The sequence below is a fragment of the Symphalangus syndactylus genome, chromosome 22 (assembly GCF_028878055.3).
Source record: "Symphalangus syndactylus isolate Jambi chromosome 22, NHGRI_mSymSyn1-v2.1_pri, whole genome shotgun sequence".
NCBI classification, from domain to species: Eukaryota; Metazoa; Chordata; class Mammalia; order Primates; family Hylobatidae; genus Symphalangus; species Symphalangus syndactylus.
Genome location: NC_072444.2, coordinates 10,585,558 through 10,612,643, shown reverse-complemented (window position 1 = coordinate 10,612,643; position 27,086 = coordinate 10,585,558). Strand labels below are relative to the sequence as shown.

The 27,086-nt window shown below is 51.4% G+C and overlaps 1 protein-coding gene across 3 annotated transcripts in view; it reads right to left on the bottom strand.

The window, feature by feature from the left end:
- The window catches only part of SLC9A1 (solute carrier family 9 member A1), a 60,069-nt gene extending 33,595 nt beyond the window's left edge, over positions 1 to 26,474 (bottom strand). Inside the window, exon 1 of one of the 3 annotated variants that reach the window (XR_008653778.2) lies at positions 25,205 to 26,388. Coding sequence is in view for 1 of the 3 variants with exons in the window: in XM_055260919.2 (XP_055116894.1) it covers positions 25,205 to 25,556 (352 nt within the window). In the remaining 2 variants the exon portion in view is untranslated. Of the gene's footprint in view, positions 1 to 22,306; positions 22,426 to 25,204 lie in introns of those variants that run through there. The other 2 variants (XM_055260919.2, XM_063631420.1) reach the window with 2 other exon arrangements.
- Between the last annotated feature and the right edge of the window lie 612 nt (positions 26,475 to 27,086).

Genomic DNA, 27,086 nt, shown 5'->3' with positions numbered 1-27,086 from the left:
TGCACTCCAGCCTGGGTGACAGAGCAAGACTCCGTCTCAAAAATAAATAAATAAATAAATAAAAATAAAAATACAAAATTAGCTGGGCGTGGTGCTGCATGCCTGTAATCCCAGCTACTTGGGAGGCTGAGGCAGGAGAATCACTTGAACCCAGGAGGTGGAGGTTGCAGTGAGCCGAGATCCTCACGCCATTGCACTCCAGCCTGGGCAAAAAGAGGGAAACCCCATAAATAAATAAGTAAATAAACAAACAAACAAATAAATAAATGCACGCACGCACGCATGCCAGACACTCCTGTGCAGATCTAGGTTCCCAGAAACCGGCAGCAGCAGGGTCCCAGAGGCAAGCTGGCAGCAGGAAGGAGGCAAGAGCTTCTCCTAAACAGACGCCTGAGGGGGAAGCTGTCCAAGTGCACAGCATTAAGGCTCCATGGGCAGCAGGCATTGCCTCCTGCACAATACCAGCAAGATGGGTGAGCCCTCCTGATACCGGATCCTCTATCTCAAGGGGATCCCTTAAGGGTCTCCCATACACTTCTGATAACAATCCAGCTGGCTGGGCTGTGTGTGTGGTGGGAGAGACAGGGCATGCTTGGAGGGCCTCTCCCTGCCTCCTCTCCCACCACACTGGGGTTAGTTTGTCACTTCAGGCCTCTAGGAGCCACGAGATGTAGAGTGGATAGGAGAACTGAGCATGCTCGGAGGAGGCTGCCCTTTAGAGGACACTGCAGAGAAAAGATGAGGACACAGCCAGCTGCAGGGCTTGGTCCTGGTGCCAGGAGGGCCCAGCGCTCTAGGAACAGCAATGGGAGGTCAGGTCTCTCCTGCGGGAGAAAAGGGGCGGCAAGAAGTCAGAGATTAGAAGAGGGAGGGCCCTCTGAGACCATCCAGTGCAACCCCTCTATTTCACAGATGCAAAGGATGAAGTCCAGAGAGGGGATGGAACTTGGCTGAGGTTACACGGCAAAGTGGTAGCAGAGCTGGGACACACACCCAGGATGGTCCACTCCAAAACTGGTCCTTGCTTGGAACATGGTGCCAACGCCCATTCCACTCCCACTTTTTTTTTTTTTTAAATTACCTTCTATTGAGTGCCTCGCTTTGACGCTCTGTATACTTCAACCACATGATTCTCCCAGCAGCCCTCTGACACAGGGCTCACTCTCCTCATTCTACAGCTGAGCAAACCGGGGCAGAGAGAAATGGTCTGACTCCAGAGCCATGGCCCCAACCATGCTGCCTGCAGCTCTGAGCCCCAGTTTTCTGGACCAAATGGTGGATGTGGGGAGCAGGAGCCCTGATTTATTGCCAGGTCTGTCACTCCTTTGCTGTGTGACCTTGGGCAGGTCACTCACCCATTCTAAACTGCTGGTCTTTCATTTTGTTTGAGACAAGAGTCTCATTCTGTCACCCAGGCTGGAGTGCAGTGGCACGATCTTGGCTCACTGCAACCTCCGCCTCCCGGGTTCACGCGATTCTTCTGCTTCAGCCTCCTGAGTAGCTGGGATTACAGGCGCACACCACCACACCCGGCTAATTTTTTGTGTATTTTTAGTAGAGACAGGGTTTCACTATGTTGGCCAGACTGGTCTCGAATGCCTGACCTCGTGATCCGCCCACCTCGGCTTCCCAAAGTGCTGGGATTATAGGCGTGAGCCACCGAACCCGGCCTAAACTGCTGGTCCTTCTAAGACCCCTAGCAGTACCAGTGTGCCTTGGTTCTGTGTGTGCCTTGCAAGGAGAGAAGCAGGAGCTATCTGGCACCCTAGTAATGGGGAATGGAGCTCCACTGGCAGCAGCTCCCCAGACTGGGTCTAGCCTGCAGGCCTCTGCTCAAAACCCATGTGCAATGCCTCAGGAGACACAGTGTAGCCCTCCAGCACATGCCACTGTGGGAAGGGAGAATTACTACCAAGCCCTGTGCCTTCTCATTTAGCCTCAGCAATGCCATGAGGTAGACACTACTGTTTCCATTTTCCAGTAGAGAAATTGAGGCTCAGAGCTTAATGAAGTAGCTCAAATGACACAGAGCCAGGAAACAACCAAACCGGTATTTGATCCTAGAAGCCAAGCTCTGCCCTCAAGCCGGGCCTGGTTAACTGCTTCCTGCTGGCACTCTCGTCCTCAGGGCACAGGTTCTAGAGCCCACTGGTGATAAGCTGAGCACAAAGGGCCAAGGGCTCCGGCAGGCTGAGAGGTTACCTGCCTGCCTACTTGTCTGCCAACGAGTCCACCCCATAGAAGTAAGTGCCCCATGCCCAGGAAGGAGATAAGGAAGGCTTTGTCAGTGCCCACTTCCGCCTGGCCTGTGCTGGCTGCTGAGACTGGGCAGGGCCCATCGTATGATCCCGCACATGGCACTGGCACGAGGTGCACCTGCCTCCTTCCAGCAGGGCAGGGGAGATGCCTGGGGCAGCCAGAACTGGGGAAGCAGCCACCACTGGGCGGGACAAGGAGGGTCAAGAATTCAGGCAAGAGCCATGGTTCTTTTTTTCTTTTTTGCCACCCCGCCCCCAGACCATGGTTCTAATCAGCCCTGTCATGCAGCTTCCAGTTGAAATGGGGATGTTAATAATAATAATAGTGGCTGGGTGTGGTGGCTCACACCTGTACTCTCAGCACTTTGGGAGGCTTAGGGGGAGTGGATCACTTGAGGTCAAGAGTTCAAGACCAGCCTGGCCAACATGGTGAAACCCCGTCTCTACTAAAAATACAAAAAAAAAAAAAAAAAAAAAGGCCGGGCACGGTGGCTGATGCCTGTAATCCCAGTACTTTGGGAGGCCAAGGTGGGTGGATCACAAGGTCAAGAAATCAAGACCATCCTGGCCAACATGGTGAAACCCCATCTCTACTCAAAATACAAAAATTAGCTGGGCGTGGTGGCGCACGCCTGTAGTCTCAGCTACTCAGAAAGCTGGGGCAGGAGAATTGCTTGAACCCAGAAGGTGGAGTTGCAGTGATCTGAGATCGCACCACTGCACTCCAGCCTGGCGACAGAATGAAACTCTGTCTCAAAACAAAACAAAAAAAATTATCCAGGCATGGTGGCACACCCCAAAAATACCATAATCTCAGCTACATGGGAGGCCAAGGCAGTAGAACTGCCTGAACCCAGGAGGCAGAGGTTGCAGTGAGCAGAGATGGCACCGCTGCATTCTAGCCTGGGCAATAAAGGGAGACTCCGTCTCAAAAACAAGAAGAAGAAGAAAAAATACATATATATATATATATATATATATATAAAATTACGGCTACACTTATTGAAGGCTTCTTAATCCTCACAACTATTCAAAGAGGTAGGCGCTATCACACCCATATCACAGATGAGGAAACTGAGGCTCAGAGAGGCTACGTTACGGGGCCAAGCAGGACTCAAGCCCAGAAACTGACTCTACAGCAGACGGGTGCTCATGCTCAACTACTTCCTCATACGAGCCACAGAGAAAATGATCTGGATGAGTATTTTCTCAATTCTCCAAAAGGAGGACACAACCACAGTTCTCCCAGAATGTTCAAAGGAGCAGGCTGGGGGCCTCAGTATGGTAATGGTGACTGTTGTCATCAATGGAGAGGAAAGAACACTGTCCCTGATCGCCAGTCCCCATACTACCCTCTTTCAGGAAGTGACTCTCTGGGTCTCAGGTTTGCTCAGCCATATAATGAGGGGAATGGACTATGTGACCTCAAATGGCTCTTTTGCCCTGACTCCCTAGGATTCAAGGTCACCCAGTTCCACTACTTTCTTGTGTGTGTGATCCCGGGTAAGTTAGTTACTCTCTCTGGACCTCAGGGTCTTTATTTTTAAAATGAAGATGCCTCTCCCCTCCTCACAGGGTCAGGTGAGGACCACTCAAAATGATGAAGGCAGAGAGCCTAGCATAGGGCCAGACAAAGCAAGTACTGAAACATGAGGTGGGGATGCCTCCTACTATTAGAGCAGGACTTTTTCTCATCACTGTTCACTGCCACTGGAATGAGTGTCACTCCATGACCTCACCCTGAAAGCAGATACCAGGGCTAGCAGTCCCTCCCCAACTCCCACCATGGGCCAACAGGGCACTTCCGGACAGCCCCGCCTAGCTCCCTGATTATCATTGCCACAGTGCTTGCTTAATGAGCTGTGGCTCCAGGGAAGGGCGGACGCTGGAGCACCAGGAGCCATTTCCACTGCCTGGTACCTGGTACTGCACTGTGACGTGATAGCTAAACGCCCGGGAGAGTGGGGCCCACCTGGCCCAGTACCATGGGAATCTTATCATGCCAAGTGCTTCCTGGGAGGGAGCGGGGTGGGTGAGGCAAAGGCCTAGCCCAAGCCCGTCAGGGTTTCGTTTCCTGATTCTTTTTTTTTTTTTTTTTTTGAGATGGAGTCTCTGTTGCCCAGGCTGGAGTGCAGTGGTGCGATCTCAGCTCACTGCAACCTCCGTCTCCCGGGTTCAAGTGATTCTGGTGCCCCAGCCTCCCCAGCAGCTGGTATTACAGTCATGCACTACCACGCCCAGCTAATTTTTGTATTTTTTAGTAGAGATGTGGTTTCGTCATGTTGGCCAGGCTGGTCTCAAACTCCTGGCCTCAAGTGACCCAACCGTGCTTGGCCTCCCAAAGTGCTGTGATTACAGGCATGAGCCATCACACCTGGCCCATTTCCTGGTTCTTGACATCAACCTAGGTTGTAATCTCGTAAGTATGGGGGCCCCCTCTTTATCTTCCTGAAGCTGAGGGGACCCAAACACTGAGCTAGAAGAAGTGTAAGAGACTACTCAAAGCCAGGACTTCATCTGACTAAGAGGTGAGGGAGTGGGGTCCTGGCTTGACTTCTTGGGGATGGGAGTGAGCCTGGTGGGAGCAGGGAACTGAGGCCCAGGTTTAGAGGTAGTTAGGACGGGAAGGGTGCTGTGCGCCCTACTGGGTCAGCATCTCCCGCCCCATCCAAACACCCACTCTACTGCCTTCTTAGACCAGAGGATGTTGGGCACACTTCACTGCCTGGAAGTCCCTCAGCTAGGGACAGGGAGAGAACTGGAGCCCCGGACTTTTTTTTTTTTTTTTTTTTTTTTTGAGACGGAGTCTCAGTCTGCTGCCTAGGCTGGAGTGCAGTGGCGCGATCTCGGCTCACGGCAACCTCTGCTGCCCCGGTTCAAGCAATTCTCCTGCCGCAGCCTCCCCAGTAGCTGGAATTACAGGTGCCTGCCACCACACCCTGCTAATTTTCGTATTTTTAGCAGAGATGGGGTTTCACCATCTTGGCCAGGCTGGTCTTGAACTCCTGACCTCGTGACCTACCCATCTCAGCCTCCCAAAGTGCTGGGATTACAGGCATGAGCTACTGCACCCGGCCTGAGCCCTGGACATTTTCTAAAGTGCCTTTCCACTGTAGCAGGAAGCCCTACAGTTAAGAAGTGAGTCGGTCAGAGCTGAGCTCTGGCCCAGAGAGAGTGAGAACCCTCCAGGGGAGTTCCCGCTGCCCAGGAAGAGCAACAGTACAGACTCCTGGGGTTCAGAAACCCTTGGTTCAGTTTTGGCTCTATTATTTGCTGGCTCTATGACCTTCCCTGGGCTACAGTTTCCTCACAGATAAGACGATGGGGCTGGGTTAACTTCTCAAATATTTCCTCTAGCTCTGACAGCCCACAATTTTACATAATAACCAGCACACATCACTTTTCATTTTGCTTTGTTCTTTCATGTACATTATTTCATTTAAACCTCATGGTATCTCTCCGAGGGTCCTCCTACGTTAAAGATGAGAAAACCAAAGCTCAGGGCATTTAAGCCTGAGAACACACCCAGACAGGGAGCAACAGAGCCAAGATTTACACCCTGGGTTCCAGAAACCAGATCCTGGGTTCCACCTAGAAGGAAATCTGCCCGGCCAGGGTGAACAGCAAGTGACTGGTTTCAGGGTCCATCCCAGACTCTCCCCTCTTGAAGCTATTCTCTTGATGCAGATAAGGAAACTCTTTCAAAAGATCTGATTTAATTTAAAAAGTTAAGCTGCAAAAGAGTACAGACAGCATGATTTTGTTTGTTTCGAGAGCAAATTGCTCTGTCACCCAGGCTGGAGTGCAGTGGTGCAATCTTGGCTCACTGCAACCTCTGCCTCCCGGGTTCAAATGATTCTCCCACCTTAGCCTCCCGAGAAGCTGGGACTTCAGGTACGTGCCACCATGCCCAGTTAATTTTTGTATTTTTAGTTGAGATGGGGTTTCACCATGTTGGCCAGGCTGGTCTCCAACTCCTGACTTCAGGTGATCTGCCTGCCTCGGGCTCCCAAAGTGCTGGGACTACAGGCGTGAGCCACCATGCTAGACCAGCATGGTTGTTTTTATGCCAAATTTTTTTGTTTTGTTTTGTTTTTTAAGGCAGAGTCTTGCTCTGTCAGGCTGGAGTGCAGTGGCACAATCATGGCTCACTGCAGCTTCGACCTCTTGAGCTCAAGCAGTCCTCCCACTTCAGCCTCCCAAGTAGCTGGGACCACAGGCCTGTGCCACCATGCCCTGCTAATTTTTTATTTTTGTAGAGACAGGGTCTCCCTAGGTTGCCCAGGCTGGTCTGAAACTCCCAGGTTCAAATGATGCTCCCACCTTGGTCTCCCAAAGTGCTGGGATTACAGGGCTGAGCCACTGTGCCCGGCTTAACATTTTTTATGAAAAAGCGGTTCACACCACTGTAGAGAAAAGCCCAGGATGAACTATTCAGAGTGCTCGGCCTGAGAAGCAAGGGAGTAAAAGGGGTATGACTTGCATTTTTCTTCTTTATATACTTAAGCAATGTTTCAATTTTTTTTTTATTTCTTCCTTTTTTCTGAAAAAAAAAAAAAAAAAAAAAAAAAAAAAAATCTGGAGGGAAAATGTTCTGAGCACCTGCTCTGAGTCAAAATTCAGTATTAAACACTTTACTGTCACAGATTATTTCATTTAATTCTCACAAAACCCTATGGAGTACAAGAATGCTCAGAGCAGCTTTATTCACAATTGTCAAAAAAAGGGAACCAACCCAAAAGCCCATCAACAGGAGAGTGAGCCAACTGTGGTGTATTCATACGAGGCAACACCGAACAGCAATAAAATGAACAAACCTCTGGTACATGTGACAGTGAAGAGGAATCTCACAGATAGGCTGAGCAAAAGCAGCCAGACACACAAGAGTACCTATGATTCCATTCAGATGAAGTTCAAGAACAGGTAAGACCAACTGATGATGATCCAAGTCAGAATTGTGGTTACCCCAGAATTATCTGCAGGCATATAGCAGGCAGGTAGTAGAGCTGGGATTCAGACAGGTCTGTTGGACTCTGCAGTCTCTGTTGGCCCCTGACTGCCCAGAAGGATGCCTTGAATCTCCACCTGCAGAGCCTTCTGGGCCCCTCTAGAGGCAGTCTCGCACCTGGCTGCAGATGTGGGGAGCCCCTTGTCCTCAGCGCTAAGCACCCGTCCCTGTGGTTCAGTCACTAAGGGAAGCCTGGCTCTCCAGAAGCCTCAGCACATGGAGAGCTGCTGCTTAACTAGCAAGGGGACAGCAGCCAGGTCCACGACTCAAGCTCTGGGTCTGCTGGGAGCAGGGGGCAGGAGGAGGACTGCTCTGTGACAAGGGAGGATGCCCAGTGCACACTCACCACTCCTAACTAGCCCTGGCCCACAATAAGGGAATTTCCAAGCAGAGCTGGGCCTGGGCTTGGCCCCGCCCACTGGGCCACACTGCCTCACACTTTCCCCAGCTCTTGTTGACCTGGAAAAGTCAGACCCTGCCAGTCACCCTAACCCCTCTCCTCAACCGAGGGTAAGACCAGGAGTTTTGAGGGACTCGGCTCCCCCAGAAGCACCTGCATCCTCCTGCTCTAAATTCCCAGCCCTGCCCAGACTTCCCTCCCTCCCCTCTGAAGGGAGCCACCACCTGCTGCTTGGCACGGATCCCCCTCTCCGGCTACATCCTCTCCACTCTCCCCTCAACTCCTACACAATCCCTGTCCCAAACAATTTCCTGCAGTTTCCCATCTGATCAGTTTCTTAGGAAGGATAATTACCCATGGAAGGAGGAGGCGGAAAATTCCCAGAGCCAAGAACACTGGGGAAAAAGCTTCATCTAGTCCCTTCTCCATCAGCCAGGAGAGCCCTCATCCTAAACACAGGCCAGTCATGGTCATGGCTCCACCAGAACCTCTGCAGTTCCCCCACCTTCAGGAAAGAGCCCACACTCCTCTGCATTGAATCCAAGGCCCTCTTGATCTGTTCTAACTTAGGTTTGGGCCTCATTGCCATTCCATTGTAAGTGGTAGTGCCAGATGGAGCCCCATCTGCCCCCAGGGCCCACCTGCAACGTGCTGTGTCCCTGCGGCACTTCAGCCTGCCTTGTGTTTTAGCTGTTTATGTGTCTGTCTCCCACACACAAATGTCAGCGCCAGCGCTTCCAGGGTGGGAACCACCAACCACGCAGCTGTGTCTGCTGCATGGTAGGTGCTCAGAGGCAGGCTGAAAAGAAAGTGGGACAGGCAGGAGGCCACCTCACCTCTGCGGAGGGAACGATGTGGGAAGAAGGACCACTTATAGCATCACAGGAGAGCCTGGACTAGAGGTCAGGGAGCTGAGCTCAAGGCAGCTCTGTGGCCCTTAAGCAAGTCACTTCCGCCCTGGCCTCTGCTTCCTCTGTGAGCTGAGGGGGATGGGCCGGGCTCTGTCATCATGTCAGACATTTAGAAGCCCTTACTGCTAGGTGCTCACCTCAGCATTCTCATTTAACCTCCACACCTTTGCACATGGGGACCACACAGCTGCAAGTGGGAGAGGGGGGTTTCAGTCCTGGTCTTTTGATTCCCTAACCCCTTATCTTTTCCTCCTGGACTTCTGCAGTCTCTAGGATCCCTCCCAGCGCTAAAGTCTGATTCTGATTCTAGGTCTGCCCTTTCCTGACCTGACAACTCCCCAGGCCATGACCATAGGGTTCAGCAGGGAACAGGCATGTCCAACCCTGGTGTTCAGCAATGCCACGCCTCCCACATGACAGGTCTGGTGACTGTTTGCCTGCAGGTGCTGAGGCCCAACAAGGGAGGGGTGGCCAGCAGGAGTCCAGCAGAGCCTAGTGCCCACTCAGCCCCTCCCTCCCCAACGTGCCCCTGACTCCATGCCCACTCTGCTCCAGCGTCCTGCTCGCCCCTCCCTGCTAGCAGCTCTCCTAGGCTGGAGCTTCCATCCCACTGCTGGCTTGGCCAGTGGTGCCTGTCGGGAAGCTGTACTCTGGTGCCCTCATAGACCCAGCCTGAGCTGCTGGTAGGCAGGGCACTGAGTAGGGCCAGCCCAGGGCCTGAGCTGACTCTATTGCACTCCCAGGCTGTCCACACGTCCCTCCCCAGGTCAGACCATGTCATGCTACTCAAGAGCCTTTGACGGTGCCACACAGCACCATGAATCCCAGCCCCAGGCCCACGGGCCCGGCATGATCTGGCCCCTGCTCTCTTCTCCATTCTCACACCATGCTTCCCCTCTTCCCCTGCACTTCAGTTTCCTCAAACACACCCCCCTCAGGGGCCCTGGTCTTTGGAAGATGAGCTCTTCTTGTCCTTTGGGTCTCAGCTCAGACACCAGCTCCTTAGAGAACCCTTGCTGGCCATCCAGCAGCCCCACCTCTCCCTCATGTCTGCCTTCTTCAGGACACTTACCACTACCTAACACTGCTTTGTCCACATCCAATGCTCCATGCTGGCATGGGAGCCCCCTGACATCAGGAGCCTCTTCTGTCTTGTTCCTGGCTGTGTCCTCAGATCCAGAATAGTGTCTGACATGGGGGCAGAGGCAGCTGGTGGGGCGTGTGCTGCCCGTTAGACTGGACAGTCAGGGAGGCCTCTCTGAAGAGATGACGTTTGATCTAGGGCCTGAAGGAGCGCCGGCGTGCGGCAGTCTATGGGCAGTGCTCCAGACTGGGGATCGAGCAAATGCCACAGCTTTATGGAGGAACAGGCCTGGCAAGGCAGATGTGCGTTAAGGACACAGGAAGGCCGGTGCGACTGGAACAGGGGAAAGGGTAGCGGGGCATGAAGCGGAGACGGGGGTGGGCCACACTTTCCTTGCATTTTCTCCCAAGTTCATCAGGAAGCATTTGAAGGGTTTTCGGCAGGGGGAGCACCATGCTCTCTGGTTTACAGGTCTCAAAGCTCCCTGTGGCTGCTCTGCGGAGAGCTGACTGCAGGCAGACAGCAGTGGAGCCACAAGACCATTCAGGAGGCCCGGGAATCACCCGGGTTGGAGGTGCTTGTGGTGAAGATGGAGTGAAGAGGCAAGCCTCTGACAGGTGTGGTTGTGTTTGCCACCAGTCTGAGGAGCCCTGGCCAAGTCTACACCCCTCTGGAGTTCCAGATGCTTCATCCAGCCCCGCCCATCTACTGTCTTATTTCTCACTGACTCCTCACCCAGACTTTTCCTGCAGCTGGCTGGGCTCCCCAACAGGTGCCTGCCCGTACCCAGTACTCAGAGCCTGCAAAGAGCCTTGACTGATGTCACGGCCCTTGCCTGATTGGTCACCTTCTCTCCCTCTTAGAAGGGTCTGGTGAAGGTGTCTGCACAAAGATCTCTGCTCCATGCTCATTCCAGCCACATTTCTCCCCTTCCTAAAGGTCTCCTGTTCTTTGAGGCAACAGCACAGCAATCCTCGAGCACTTAATTATTCCCTGTTTCACTTTCCTAAAGTAGCTGTAAGCTAAATAAAGCTAGATACCATGACTCGCACCCTTCGGGGCCGTCACATAGTGCAGAAGGCAACGATGCACTATGCGAAGCCCTGAGCACAAAGCTAGGCACTGGCAGGGTCTCAGTAAGTAGTAGGTAGCTCTGTCCTCATTGCCTATACCAGGGCGACAGCCATCACAGGTGCTCAGTGCCCCACAGGTGCAGTTAGCTTCTCTGCCCAGCCAAGCAGGTGAGTGAGGCGTGTTTGGGGGTGAGGTGGAAGGGTTGGAAACATCCCAATGAGTTTCAGATGCAAAGGTCAATGGTTCTGCATGATATGTGGCTCTGTATCATTCACATCTCTGTGCCCTTCTCTAGTTCTCCCCTCTATGTGAGCTAAGCACACTCATTCTTTTTTTTTTTTGAAACAGAGTTTCGCTGTCGCCCAGGCTAGAGTGCAGTGATGCGATCTCGGCTCACAGCAACCTCCACCTCCTGGGTTCAAGCCATTCTCCTGTCTCAACCTCCCAAGTAGCTGGGATTAGAGACTTGCGCCATCACACCTGGCTAATTTTTGTATTTTTAGTAGAGATGAGCTTTCACCATGTTGTCCAGGCTGGTCTGGAACTCCTGACCTTAAGTGATCCACCCATCTCAGCCTCCCAAAGTGCTGGGATTACAGGTGTGAGCCACGGCACCTGGCCAAAACACTCATTCTTAACCTTCAGGACCCAGCTCAAAGCTCTGGGAAGCCTTTCCTGACCCACCCACCTCCGCTCCTCCCTCCCGCGCACCCACAGCTCTGCAGGCTCCTGCTGCAGCACTTCACAGCACATCACAAGTGCCTGTTTACACGCCAGCCTCTCCCTTGAGGCTGGGATTATATTTATCTATCTTTCCATCTTCAGTACAGTATTTATCAGCCCGAATCCGTTTGCTGAACATGTGTCTCCCCACCTCCCAACTAAAGAACAAGCTCAGACAATTCAGCTCATGGTCTCATTTGCACCCCTAACCTCAGTACTCAGCTCACCCCAATGCCCTCCAGTCCATATACCTGAAACCATCCTCTAGTGCTTGACCCCACCCTCACCTCTTCCTTTAAGGCTCCAGGAATAGTAGCAATTCCCATTACTGAGCACTTACAATGCGCTCAGGGCTTTACAGACATCACTCCCTTTAGACTGGGGAAACCGAGGCTCAGACAGGGTGATGTAGCTTCAAAAGGGCACACCTTCTCCCCTTAATACTGGCATCACTCACCTAGCACTTATCGTAGCTGGGACTATTTTTAAAATCATCATCTGTTCTGCAAAATTGAGTGCTTTTATAGCTACACATCAAGTTGTCATACAAAATCACGCTTTGCTCATTAAATGTTTCAGGCAATCAGTCTTGCTACTCTAGCTAGGTGGGGTAACATAACATAAATGTTATGTAGGAGAAATGGCACAGGACTTGGAAGGGGAAGTCCTGGAGTCCGGCTTCAGCTGTGCCACAGTCAGGCTATATGACACCAGGCGGGTCACCTCCACAGGCCAGGCGCAGCAGCTCAAGCCTGTAATCCCAGCACTTTGGGAGGACAAGGTGGGGAGATCACTTGAGGTCAGGAGTTCAAAACCAGCCTGGCCAACATGACGAAACCCCATCTCTACTAAAAACACAAAAATTAGCCAGGCATGGTGGCACAAGCCTCCCGCTACTCGGGAGGCAGGAGAATCCCTTGAAGCAGGGAGGCAGAGGTTGCAATGAGCCAAGATTGTGCCACTGTACTCCAGTCTGGGTGACAGAGAGAATCTCCATCTCAAAATAAAAAATTTAAAAAAGAAATTGTTAAAACAGGATAAGTGACTTGCCCAAGGTCGCAGTGCTACAAAGTAGTAGAGCTGAGATTTGAACCCAGGTCTGTCAAGCTGCAAAGCTTGTTTTTCTAACCACCATGCCTGTGGGCATGTCTCCAAAGGGAACTGCTCTAGGACACTCTCCTGCAATCCAGAGGTTCTGCCCCAAGTTGAAGCTTCTGGCTGTGCCCAGTGGGATTTCATTCAAGTATCTCATCTAAATCCTGCATATACTTCAAGGCCTAGCTCAGTGATCACTTGCACAGCCTACCGGGATCTTCCCAGGTACGAAGTTCTCTCTCCCACCTCTCAACTCCCATAGAATTCCATCTGCACTTCAAATCACACCCCCTTTCTACTGTCTGACTGTTCTGCATCTGTACCGCATTTCTCAAACAAGTCCATTTCTCAAACAAGTCGTTGAGCTTGGTAAAAGAAGCAGTTCTCACGCATCTCTGCACCTTCCACCAGCCAGGCAGGCGGGGCTCAGTCAGGGATGCGGGTGGGGTAGGGTGCCCGCTCCCCCTCCCCTATCTTGCTGTAACCTGAGTCTTAGGCTTTGCCCAGTTAGGTGAGTTGGCTCCGCCTCATGCTGGCATAACGCCTACCTGGTACAGCATCCAGATTCCTGTGGGTCCTGGCCACCGGGGAGATAAGATCTTATTCTCTGGCTTGATGGCAAAGATGCTATAAAAAGCACAGCACCCAAGCTCAACATTGGCTTATGATGGACTACCCAACCTGAGGGATTCAATGGGTGAAGGCAGAAGCCTCTGGGCTGTCTCAGAGGTCCCAAGACCTGTACTTGGCTCCCCTGTGAGGACCAGTGTAAGGACCAATGGTTTCTCTGCCAAGGACAGCTCCCTAATAGATACCCCAGGAGGACGTTGCCCTTCTTTAGGCTTAAAGGGCCCACTGATAGAACTGAGATTTGCCAATGCTACCAATATCCAAGCCAAAAACCACAGCCTCTCCTCTTGGTCCACTGTCCAGGTCTTACTGCCTAGGGACTCCTGAGTTAGTTAACAGAGCAGGGAAGAAGACTGCCTCTGCCATTAATTCATGTGTGGTCTGGGGCCAATCCTCTCTGGGTCTCAACTGGAAAAACAGAGAACTCGATCAAAACATCTCCATTTCCCTTTGGGCCTGGGGGTTACAAGCTATGATAAGGATTTTTCCATCTCTAACATTCTAGAATTAGAATATCCTATACTTTCACTCCCAGAAGCAGAGTGAGAACAGAGAAGAGGGACCTTCAGTCCAGGAAACAGCAGAGGCCAGTCAGGGCTTCCTAGCTGCATCCTCAAAGCCTGTCCACCTTCAGAGGCTTTCTGTTGCATTTGCTGCCTCAAAAGTGGCTGCTTCCCCACTAGCAGAGCCTCAGAGGTATGCCTGGGCCCTAGCTGCTTTAGGGAAATGGGCAGGTGGCCTGAGTCACCTACTGGGTGTGAGCTGGGCTCACCATGGCAACCCAGGCAACCCAGAGGGCATAAAGAAGCCAGTACCTTCCCTGCTGCACAGTGTAGGCGGAGCATGTTGCATCTGCTTTGATTTCCAACCTAGAAAAGTTTTTCTCTACTTTAAGCACTCATTTCCCCTTCCCTTCTCTCAGGACACAGCTTACTCACTCTGGGGTCCTTCTCCCTGCCTGGAAAGTATTCTGCAGTCCCCCCAGGCAAACCCCACTCATCCCAGAATTAAGTACCACCTCCTCCAAGGATTCATCCCAGACCAGTTAGTCCTTTACCCTTCTTCAAGTTCCCACCACACAAAAGGCAGAAGCTCTTAACCTTCAGAATCTGTGGCTTACATACTGACAATCAACTGTGTAAAAAAAAAAAAAAAAAAAAAAAAATCTGAGTCTATTATGGGCCTTCTCCCTTGATAAAATCACATATATACAACTGTCTGCAGACTATTTTGGGAGCTCCACAAACTTTATCATGGACTCAGAAACAATCTTAGAAACCTAGATCCTAGAACGACAGATCATCCAGTCCATCCTCTCACCTAAACCAGAATCCCATAGCAACCCCTCCTGAATGATATTCCTCTTCTACCCCTGGCCCACCTCTCAAGGCCGCCTCCTTCAAGAAGCTTCCCTCATCTCTCCTCCTCTCCTCTGATTTCCCCAAGCATCCAGCCTGAACCACACAATTTCCCACCTGTGCTTTCTCCCTTCTATGTTGTCTCACTTCCCCAGCAAGAAAGCTGACTCCCTGTGGGCTCATTTCTTCAACCTTGTAACCCTCAGCTGGACTTAGAGATGACCGTGATCTGTGCTTGTACTGAATTCTGTGCTTTGAAGCCAGGGCTCAATGACAGCATTGGCCCACTCCCAAAGCATAGAGCTGTGGAATTCCCCATCTGAGGGCCTCACAGTCTGCTTAGGCCTCAACAGAACAGAGGCTTCCCTGGAACGACCGCCTTTCCCACAGGACAGCCCCAGACAGCCCTTCAAGATGAAATTGACAGATAGGGAAACTAAGGCCCAGGAAGGCAAACACAGCTTAGCAAAGGTCAATATGCAGGAAAGAGGCGAGCTAGGACTAGGACCCAGGTCCCCAGTTACCAGCCTAGAACTCTTTCCCTTTATGCAATGGCTTTATGAAAGCTAAATCTGCCTTGCATGCATGCACACTCACATACTCAATATATGCATGGAGAATTTCTATAAAAGATGGACAAGACAGTTAACAGTGGTAACCTCTGGAATGTATGACAGTGGGGGTGGTCAGAGAAGTAATGAGGGGGACTTTTCCTTTTCACCTCAATACCCTCTGTACTGTTGAGTTTTATTTTTGTTGTTTTGTTTTTACCATTGACATGTTTCATTTATTCATATTATCAAAATAAATCTGCTATAGAAAGGAGATTCTGGCCCAGCCCACCCATTCCCAACACACATAAAAGCAAAGAGAAGCCATAAGTAAACCTGTCCAGGTACAACTACAAATTAACAAGATTGCCTTCTTGTATGGTTTCCAGCCACTAGTCTCATTAATTCACAGTCACAGTGCAGTTTATGGCTTGAGGAATCTTCCCAGGAAAAGCTTAATTCAATTAGGGCTCTCGGCAGCTCCCCAAGGAAGCTCTGGTATCTTTCTTTTACTTACAGAAATTGAGGGCAGACCAAACAGATCCAGATCTTCCCAGAGAGACCCCACCCGGCCCAGAGAGGATGCCCTTGCAGACCCTCCATTAGAGCCAAGCCGAGGGAGGTGGCCATGGCAGCACCCCTTAAATACTGGCTGGCGCCTAAGGCATCATTCTGTGAGTGTCGCTCCCAGCCAGCTCAGTTAAACTCCCTGGCTTGGCAGTCTGGTGCCAAGGAGCCTCTGCAACCTTTGCTCTCCCTCCTCTCTGAGCAGTCAAACTGGTTTCTTGTCTGCCCCAGGGCTTTGCAGGGATCCTGTCTACACTGAAGTCAATCACATATTCATTCATGTGTTCCTTCCCCAAATATTTATGGAGCCCTTACTCCGTGCCAGGCACAGATAAGAAAGTGAACAGGCCGGGCGCGGTGGCTCACGCCTGTAATCTCAGCACTTTGGGAGGCCAAAGTGGGTGAATCACCTGAGGTCAGGAGTTCTAGACCAGACTGGCCAACATAGCAAAACCCTGTCTCTACTAAAAACACAAAAAATTAGCTGGGCGTGGTGATGTGAGCCTGTAATCCCAGCTACTCTGGAGGCTGAGGCAGGAGAATTGCTTGAACCTGGGAGGCAGAAGTTGCAGTGAGCTGAGATCGCACCACTGCACTCGGGCACTCCAACCCCGGTGAAGAGCAAGACTCCATCTCAAAAGAAAAAGGAAAAAAAAAAAAGAAAGAAAGTGAACAAAGGCCCTGTCCTCAAGAGGCTTACATTCGTATGGAAATTGGTACTAAGTATAGCCTGCTTATCTAATTCCTTTCTATCCTTCAAGACTCAGACTCATGTTCCACCTCCTTTGAGAGGCCTTCTCTAAACACCCCAGTCCTCAGGGACTGCTTGCTCCCTCTGCACTTTGCCTCTGCCAGGAGTCCACCCAGCCCTGGCAGGCTGGAAGCTCCTAAAGAGCAGGGCCTGGGTTTACTCTTTTGTTCCTTGATGGCCATATGCTAAATGCCTGCTGGCTGATTTCAGCTGACCTGCCTCTTCCACCCAGGATCTTAGCGAGCTGCTCTTGGTCCTGGCTGGCTGATGCAAAGACACAGCCTCTTCCAGCTTCACTTGGCATACGGCAAATGCTATGCAAGTGTTAGCTATTTACTGGTTTAGTGAACTTGTGGGCTCTAACATACAGCTGTGATATCACTCCTCTGCCTTCTGTGGCCTGGTCTCAAACAGGCTCAGCACTGTGGAAAGGCCAGTCTGGGCTTAGGGGTAAGTGCTTCCCAAGGGATAGGGAAGGGGGCCTGGGAAGGAACAGAGCTTCTCATCCTGAATCTTAGTTAGAACTGCTTAAGGACATATCTTTTCAGGAAAGAACTTGCTGGGGTAATTTGGGGGAACTCTGGATTCTTGGCAAGTAGTATAAAAACTCAGGGCTCAGGTCTGCCCTAATAGAGCCCAAAACCGGCCCTGTATATTAGATGAGCTTTAGGGGGAAGAAAATGAAGTCAGCATGATCCCAGGGAAGGCGGGCAGCCCACCGATCCAGGCCCAACCCAAAACTTAGTTCAGTTAAAATTAGATTAGCCCATAAGATTAAAATACCAACATATAATCACGAGCTGCTTTAAAGTATCAGTTGATGTTTATCGGCATCTAAAGAGACAGTTTGGTCCAGTGCAGTGTGTGCAGACAACCTTGGGGAGACATGTCTGACTCAGACATTTGCAGGGGGAGCGAGTGCTGCAAAATGAGGCCCACACAGGCAATGGATGACTCAGGAATAACCCAGGTCCTGGGTGTGCTGAGCGAGCCTTCTCTCCCTGCCTCAGGAGGAAAGGGGGCAGGTGGGAGAGGCGGTGAGGAGGAAAGGAGGCTGTGTATGGGCCGGCATTCCCAGAGAGGGCCTCAGGCCCCCAGCTCTAGTTCCCCGTCACTCCCGTATTTTTCTGCACGCTGCCACCTCCGAGAAAGGTTATTTGCTTCACAGTGGGACTTGGAGTGGGTCAGCTTTTTCCCCAAACCCAAGAAGTGATCCACAGAAAGCAGCCAAGGCTCAAAATACTAAAGTCTTTAAATCGCCCCCAATTCAAAATGATTATGGGAAAAATTACATTTCTAAACTGAAAAGGCCCTTGGAATCAGGGCATGAGGATGAAAAGAACACAGGCTCTGAAGTCAGACAAATCTGGGCTTAAACCCCAATGTTTTCTAGCTGTGCAAGTACCTTTCACAACCTCTAAACTAGATATGAATAAGTGGCAGCTTAGCCGTATGTGGTAGCCTGTGCCTGTGGTCCCAGATACTCAGGAGGCTGAGGTGGGGGGATTGCCTGAGCCCGGGAGGTTGAAGCTGCAATGAGCCGTCTTTGTGCCACTGCACTCCAGCCTGGGAGACAGAGCGAAATCCCGTCTCAAAAATAAACAAAATAAAAAATTAATAAGTGGCAGCTAATATAATTAATAAGTATTTAACAAATGTATCACCAATTACCGGCTGGGTGCAGTGGCTCATGCCTGTAATCCTAGCACTTTGGGAGGCCAGGACGGGCAGATAGCCTGAGGTCAGGAGTTCAAGACCAGCCTGGCCAACATGGCGAAAACCTATCTCTACTAAAAATACAAAAATTAGGCCAGGCGTGGTGGCTCATGCCTGTAATATCAGGACTTTGGGAGGCTGAGGCGGGCAGATCACCTGAGGTCAGGAGTTCGAGACCAGCCTGGCCAACATGGTGAAACCCTGTCTCTATTAATAAAAATATATATACAAAAAATTAGCCAGGCACGATGGTTGGTGCCTGTAATCCCAGCTACTCGGGAGGCTGAGGCAGGAGAATCACTTGAACCCGGGAGGCAGAGGTTGCAGTGAGCTGAGATCGTGCCTCTGCACTCCAGCCTGTGCAACAGGGCGAGACTCTGTCTCAAAAAAAAAAAGAAAAAGAAAAGAAAAAAAATACAAAAATTAGCTAGGGGTGGTGGCACATGCCTGTAGTCCCAGCTACTTGGGAGGCTGAGGTAGGAGAATCACTTGAACCTGGAGGCGGAGGTTGCTGTGAGCCGAGATCGCCTCATTGCATTCCAGCCTGGGCGACAGAGTGAGACTCCATCTCAAAAAAATTAATAAAAATAAAATAATAGGGAGTCAGGCGTGATGGCTCATGCCTGTAATCCCAGCTACTCAGGAGACTGAGGCGGGAGGGTCATTTGAGGCCAGGGATTCAAAACCAGCCTGGACAACAACAATGGAAGACCCCCCATCCCCCATCTCTAAAAAACCAAAACAAAACAAAATGAAAAATTAAGTATCTATATTATCAATTAGAAAACGGGCTGAGGCCGGGAACGGTGGCTCACGCCTGTAATCCCAGCACTTTGGGAGGCCAAGGTGGGCGGATCAGCTAAGGTCAGGAGTTCAAGACGAGCCTGACCAACACGGCAAAACCCCATCCCTACTAAAAATACAAAATTAGCCAGGTGTGGTGGCACATGCCTGTAATCCCCACTACTCAGGAGGCTGAGGCAGGAGAATTGCTTGAACCCGAGAGGCAGAGGTTGCAGCGAGCTGGGATTGCACTATTGCACTCCAGCCTGGGCAACAAGAGCGAAACTCTTGTATCAAAAAAAAAAAAGAAAAAAGAAAACAGGGGCTCAGAGAGGTTATGCCTTGCCTAAAGTCACACAGCTGGGCAACAGAGAGCTGAGACTAGATCTCAGGTATCTTGACCTTTCACCCCATCCTGCATGTTTTCCATTGTAATCATTTCTCTGCCTCTCCTTTTCTCTCCCAGAGGGCATACAACGTTTTGGGGGAAAGGACAAGTCCTCCATTTCAAAGATTTGCTGCTCCACAGATAAGGGCTATGAGAATGACAGTCCCCAGTGCGACTCTGGCCCTCATCCTCCTTCATGCAAATACAGGTATGTTCAAGTTGTAGAGAAGAACTTGGAGCTGAGCCAAAGCTGTCAAGGCTCCAGACCACCCAGACCCTTTAGCCCTTCCTTCCTATAGGAGGAACAGGTGTCCCTCCTGATAACAATCCAGGTTACCAATGTGGATGTGTCTGGTCATTGACTCTCCTCAAAGCCCCTTTAAATCTCTCATCCCCCTTGATCCAACAAGAACCCAGCGTGTCGGCTTGGCAGGAGAGAGTTTGGCCTTGAGTGATTAGTCCCAGGCTTGCTAAGTGACCTCAGGCAGGTCACAACCGAAGGCTCAATTTCTTTAGATGTAAAATGAACACATCAATACCACATGCTATTCTAACCCACAGGACCACTGAGAAGATCTAAATTAAATATTGTACACGCAAGTGCTTTGGAAACAAATTTCATTGCTAATGAGAAGTACTATTAAACTCCTCCTGCCTTGTAGAGCTAAACAAAGTTGTGCCACCTGCTCCCAACAGAGGCTGCCTCTCAGGGGACTCTGCTGGGCCCTGAGGGTAACCAAAAGCAGCCTGTCACCTTTCTGCTCAGAGGCGGGAGGTCATAAGGTCAGCCACCCCTTGTGGCTAAAGGAGACCACCCTTTGCCTGGCACTTCCCTGCCCAAGCAGGGAAGAAGCAAGCTCTGGTCTGATGGCTGAGAGGGCACTGGTCGCTAGCAGAGAACAAGGGATAGGCCCTACCTGAATGCAGGATATAGGTGCATCCAAGAAGACTCACAAAAACGAAGGACAGGCGCACAGCTGGACACAGAACACCTACAGCTTTCTCAAGGCAGGGACAAGGCTCCCACCAATGACATGTGCCCAGCTCCTAGAGGGAGTCCTACAATTCCTGAGTGCAGGTGCAGTGAGCTGGGCGCTTCTCAGCGCAGGGCTGTGTGCATCTGCTGCAGGAATGCCAGAGGCAGGAGATGCAGCTGCACCCCTCTAGGAGGCTATGCCAAGACTCGAACAGACAATAAATAGCAATTCGACATCACTGAAGATAACCTCTCTGAGCCATTTCCTCATCTGCAAAACAGAGACACCTTTTATCTCATGTGATTTGAGTAGGGATTAAATAAGATTGCTTTTATAAAGTGCCTGACGCTACTCCGTAGATACCAAGTGGCAACTATTATGAAAACACACACACCCGTTCAACACAGGAGCTGTCACAGGGCAGGCAAGGCCTAATGCCAATGTTATGGATAAACAATAAGGGAAAAGGGTTTGGGAGAGAAAGAGAAAGTGACTGCTGTGGGCTGGGAAGACCTCCCAAAAGGGGAAGAATCTGCACGGCCCTGAAAGTTACTACAGTGAGCTGGGCACTCTACTGGGCATTCCCACGTTCAGCCTCTACGTTGGTCTTAAGGATGAGGCAAGTCAGATTCAGAGAATGAGGTGCATGAACTTCAAGGTTCATGGTCACACAGGTACCGAGAGGCAGCGTCAGGAGGAGAACCCAGGGCTTCTGACTATGGCTTTCCTTTATACCAGGGCTGAACGCCATGGGGCTGGCTTGGAAGGAGAGGAAAGGCAAACTTTGTGGGTGCTCAGCTGAATGAAGTCTGGGCAATCTGACCAACTAAGCCCTCTAAGTGCCTTGGCACTCCTAGAGACACATGTCCTACCTGAAGCCTTCCTCCTAGTCCCCAGCTGACCTCCCTCCCACTGTTCTGCGGTCAATCTGCTATTTTCCCAGAGAAAAAGGTCATCGCTTCCTTTTTACAGAGTCCTACTTGGGCTTTTTGAGACAGTTTCAAGGTGACCTTTAAGCTATTTGTTCTTCTCTTCTTTTGAGAAGTGAGAGAGGCACCTTCTAGTGTCATTTTTACAGGAAACCAGTTGCTGGGTCTGATATCCACGCAGGTGAAGTGGGCAGTGACCCCATCTCCCCTATTCACAGACTTAATCTACAGAGGAGATGGCAGGATTCGCCTTGCAAAGACCAAAACCAAAAAAGGCTATAAGATGTAAAGGGACAAAAGAAACCTTTTGTGTCCCTGGTCAGGAGACAAGATGAATACCTGCTTTATGGGCGCCTGGGCCTCTGCCAGGCATTCTGGGTCAGGAACATGGGTAAACAACTGCAGGAGATGCCAGTAGTGAGCTGAGTTACAGTGAAGCTCTCCTCTGGAACAAGTACTAGCCTGGGAGTCAGGTGAACTCGGAACAAAGCAGAGTTCACGCAGGGTCCACAGCACAACGTGGGGTGGGGAATGCACCTAACTCCTAAGGCTTGGAGTCATTCCCAGTTTTCCCAATAGCCTAAATCCTCTTCACACCACTGGCCCCTCCCCACCAAGGACAAGCAAGAATTCCTGACCGCTGGGGAGAGAAAAAAGGTCCAGAGAGGGAAGGTGACTTACCTAATGTCACCTCCTGAGTCAGAGGTAGACTAGAACCCAGAAGCAACTATTCTAGAACTTCAGCTCCCACCCTGCTCCTCCCACCCCAGTCTCTGCAAGTCTACCTGAGGCTCTGCTCCATGGTTAGGGTAGGAAGGAGAACTGCAAAGCACTTTCTATTCTTATAGGAGGGGTAACCTGCAAGGGAAACAGCTGCCATAGATGACAGAATGAGGGCTCAACGGAACTCCTACCCACGCTGGGGTGTTGAGAGAATAGGCAAGACCCCAAAAATCAGCTCCCAGGCTCTTGGGTATCTGAGAGTGCAGAGGGAGCATGGCCTCAGCCCCCCACCCTTATCCCCACAAGGCAGCTGGTGCCATCTTCCCTCCCGCCACGACCAGCTCAAGTGAACAGTATAGGACATATGGAAACCCTGATACCTTAAGGAAGGACATCGGTGGCAGCCTAGGTTTGAGAGGTTTGTAATCCTTCAGCTCAGAGGAAGGTTGTAGGAGGCTGAGGTAGGGATGCATTTGCTGTAGGTGGTTAAAATATTAACAGGGGCAGCTGTCACTCATTGAACACTTCCTGTACATACAAACTCAGTTTTATGTGCATTCATTTATGTAATAATCACATTAATAGCACTATAACTGGATACTATTAGTTCCCATTTTATTATTTATTTATTTATTTATTTATTTTGAGACGGAATTTCACTCTTGCTGCCCAGGCTGGAGTGCAATGGCGCAATCTTGGCTCACTGCAACCTCCGCCTCCTGGGTTCAAGCGATCCTCCTGCCTCAGCCTCTGGAGTAGCTGGGATTACAGGCAGCCGCCACCACACCCAGCTAATTTTTTGTATTGTTAGTAGAGATGGGGTTTCACCATGTTGGCCAGGCTGGTCTCAAAACTCCTGACTTCAGGCGATCCACCCTGCCTCAGCCTCCCAAAGTGCTGGGATTACAGGCGTGAGCTACTGCGCCCAGCTTAGTTCCCCTTTTATACATGAGGAAACTGAGGCTCAGAGATGCTGCTAAGTGGCAGAGTGGTAGCTGAATTCCACACTGCAAAGGTGAAGCTGGGAAAAATGGGCTTTCATTTTTTAGGCCTGAACAGGGACTCTTCAGATCTTTAGACCACCTTTCTCTCCACTCATGGCCAGATGCTAGAGCTCCTGTTTTCAGAGGTAGAAAAATGCCTTTCCAAGGCAGAAACAGACTTCTGGAAAGGAGACCATGTCCAGCCTCATCATTTTACAATGGGAAAAGTGAAGTCCCAGGCTGAGTGACTTGCCAGAATTTCCAGAGTCAGTAGAATGACAGAAATATCACACCTGGAAGGGACCACGAAGATCAACTGATGGGTAGGGAGGCGTGATTGGTCCAAGGACAGAGGGAGGTGGGAAGAGGAGCCAGGTTTTCCTGACTTCTAGACTGATATTGTTGCCATGGCACCATCTCTGCTCTCCAGCTGCCCAGGGTCCCAGGCACAGCACTTGGGTGGTGACAAAGCAGGCTAGGCCAAGCTGACCTCATTAGCACTAGAGATACCAGGCCTGCAGGGACAAACTTCTGACTGCCTAGAGTGGGGTCTCTGCAGTCATGCTGTTGTCCCACCAGCAGCCACTGAGACTCAAAGTGTGTCTGCCAGCCCTGAATGCCCTAATATAATGCCAGGTGTGGTGGGCAGGTGAGGGGATCAGGGACAGGAGGCAATTTATAGACTGCACTTGTGAGGTCTCCTCCTGGTCTCACACAGTCAAATGACATCACTGTCACTTCAGCTTCTTACAGCAAATCAGACAGCATTTCATGACTCAATTGGTATGGTCAAATTTGAGAGTCTTACCTATTTCACAGGTGAGGGAGACCTGCAGAAAAAGGCCTCAGCTATTCAAGGTCATGCATTTATGTCGGAATCAGTACACATGGTTCCCCTTGTCCAGTCCTTGATTTCTCTCCAGGAAGCTAACTGCCATCAGGGTATAGGTGCTGATGGCTTAGTTCCATGTAAGGCTCTGCTGCTGTGACCAGCTTGGCACAAGAGCCCTGCACCAGGAACCCAGCTCCTGGATCTATCAAATTAGAGGCACCACTTCCCTCCCGCATCATGTCCCAGAGCCTGCCTCACACCAGCCTGGCAGCACCGCTCAGCTCCTGCATGTCCTTGGGAGAGCTGGAAGGTTTCCTGCCAAATCCCCAAACCCAAATCTCAGGCAGAGGGGACAGCAGAGTCCCAGGACCTCATGCCTTCCACAGCCGGCTGGGGGCAAGCTAAAAATGCAAAGGCAGCTGTCAAAGCCCCCCTGAACACCACTTCCAGGGACTTCTGGGCAATGTAGGCTCCAGTAAGCTCCCCCAATCACTCAGCAGAACAGAGTGCTCAGGCCTACCAGGAAGACCAATACTCTGAGAGCGAATAACTTGTCTGTTTCCTTCTCCCCAAAAGAAGGTTTCAAAATCTCTTCAGGCCTGAACATCCCTAGGCTCCCCCCATCAGGCCTAAACATCCCTAGGCCCCCCCATGTGCCTCACCTACTTGATTGAGCAGCAGGCCAGACAGCACCCTGAGACACAGCCAGGCAGCGACCTGGGGGTGAGCTGGGGTCAGACCAAGCCTCAACCTCCTCTACTCTCCCCCCACTTCCAAAACAGACTTCAGAAATTTCCAGGGCCCCTTGTCCCACAGATTCTATAAAGTATGGCATTCCTGGGCCAGAAATTGACTCAGGGGCTCCTAACTAGCCTGGACAAGCAAAGCTGACAGATAACATTCTGGAGATGAAGGAAAGGTGGGAATATGGGGATCCCCTGTGTTCCACCACACTTGTAAGTTTCCTGTGCCCAGGTCACTATGCTTAAACTCCTCAAGCAGGCCAAGTAGAAATATACTCCATCCTGCAACACGCTCCAGTGAAGCCTGTCATAAATTGCACTAGTTGCTGTTGACAGAGCAGAATGTGCCACCCGCCAGAAGACACTCTTTTCTGTCTCACACACAGCGGGGTGCCTGGCTCCCCTGGGGGTCTGGCCCAGTCAGAGGAGACTTGCCAGTTGTGGAAGCCTTACTGAAGGGACCTAGGATCAGAAGCATCCCATTCTCTAATCCTGCTCTCTTCTGTGCACCGTGCTGGCTCCAATCTTGGGAAGCCTCAGATCACAGATCAGAAGCCACAGAACTGGAACCTGAGAAGGACCAAGGTGGCAGGATGGAGACTGCCTACCTTACGGGGGTAGTTCAGATCCTTACTCCTGGACAGCCTCAAACGGTGCGAGATGAGGCAAGAAGCTCACCAGTCTGGTGGCGGCCGCCGCATCGGAGCAAATGGGACTTACCTATCTTCATGAGGCAGGCCAGAAGGATCCAGAGGGAGATCTCGAAGGGGGTGCGTACGTGCGTGTAGTCGATGCCCAGGACTGGAAAGGCCTTGCGCGGCTTCATGCCATGATCAGTGACGGAATGATTAACAGGGCGGCTCTCTGGGGTGACCTCCGGTGGAGCGGTGGTGACATCCCCAATCGAGCGTTCTCGTGGTGGCTCTGAGCTTCGAATGGTGCTGGCAGTTGGGCTGAGCTGGAGGCCATGGCTCCTGAGAACAGGCAGCAGCCCCACCAAAGCGACCACCACGAGCAAGGAAGGGAAGATCCGAGGTGGAGAGAGGCCACGGATGCCAGACCGCAGAACCATGGTGCTTCTCCCAGAGCCGGCCTCGACCTTACCCAAGTGAGAGTAAAACCGGGCACATAGGTAGCAAGGGGTCAGCAAGCGGGAAGAGAGACTGGCGTGGTCTCTAGGAAAAGTTCATGTTTTAGAGAGGCATTTCCATGGAAGCAATTTTCTGGGGATGGAGGGAGGCTGGGTTTGCAATCTGGAACTCCAAAGTGGGGAAAGGGGGCAAGGACCCAGGAAGGACCACGGAAGGAGACCAAAAGGTCTGGAACTCCGGGCCTGGGAAGGGGGAGGAGGGATGTGGGAAACTGAGCCCTAGGGATAGAGGAAGGGGCAGGATAGGCTGGACCCGTGCAAGGGAAAGGAAGAGGGAAGGCTGAGCTCTTTGGCTGAGGAAAGTGACTGAGGAGCTGGGACTCTGGGCTGTGGGCTAAAGGAAGCGGTAGGGAGCCTGAGCTAAAGGAAGGGGACCGAAGAGGGTGAGACCCAGTCCAGGAAAAGGAGAGAGGGGGCTGGGAGCCCAGGCTGAGAAGAAATGAAACCGGGAAGCGGCCGGGAGCTTGTCCACCCAGAGAGGGGCTGGGGTCCAGGCGCGCCGGGCTGAGATTCCGGGGAAATGGAAAGAGGCGGAAGGCAGGCGGCCTGGCGGGAAGGCGCCTCGGCGCGGGCTGGGGGCGGCTCGCGGTGGACCAGCAGCAACACGCCCCTCCTCGCGGCCCCGGCGCGGCGCGGCGCTCCGCCCCGGCCCAGCTGCAGCTCCTCCTTGTCCAGCTCCACAACTAACCCTAGCCCCGGCCCCGGCGGCAGCGGACTGAAGCCTAGCTGAGCCCGGCGCTGTCACTTATAGGCACCAGCGAGCAGCCGGTGCGGCGGGCTAGAGAGACCGTCGGCACCCGCCCAGCGCAGCGGCCCCTGTCGCTGAGGGAAGGAAGTATCGCGTAGGAAGAGGAAGGAGAGTCAGAGATGACAAAAAAAAAGTCCTGAACATACAGAGAAATTCACTAACGCGAGTAAAATGCCGACTACTTACAAAGCGATTTCACGTCCACATCTGCAGTCTCATAAGCGCTTTCCAACAATCCTGTGAAGAATGTATTATTAGTTTATGTATTTAGTTACCGTGTGACCTTGAGCAAGTTACTTAACCTTTCTTTTTCACAACTTTCTCATCTGTTAAGTAGAGACAGTAATAGTGACTGTGTCAGAGGGATGATGTAATGACTGAGACAATCCGTGTAAACTATTTGGAATGCACCCTGGCACATTATTACAATTCCACTTTTAGAGATGAGGAAACAGGTGAAGAGAGTCCCCTGGCTACTATGTAAGTAGTTGTATTGCTTACTAGGGCTGCCGTAACAAAGTATCACAAACTGGCCGGGCGCGGTGGCTCACGCTTGTAATCCCAGCACTTTGGGAGGCCGAGGCGGGTGGATCACGAGGTCAGGAGATTGAGACCAGGTGAAACCCCCTCTCTACTAAAAATACAAAAAATTAGCCGGGCGTCATGGCGGGCACCTGTAATCCCAGCTACTCGGGAGGCTGAGG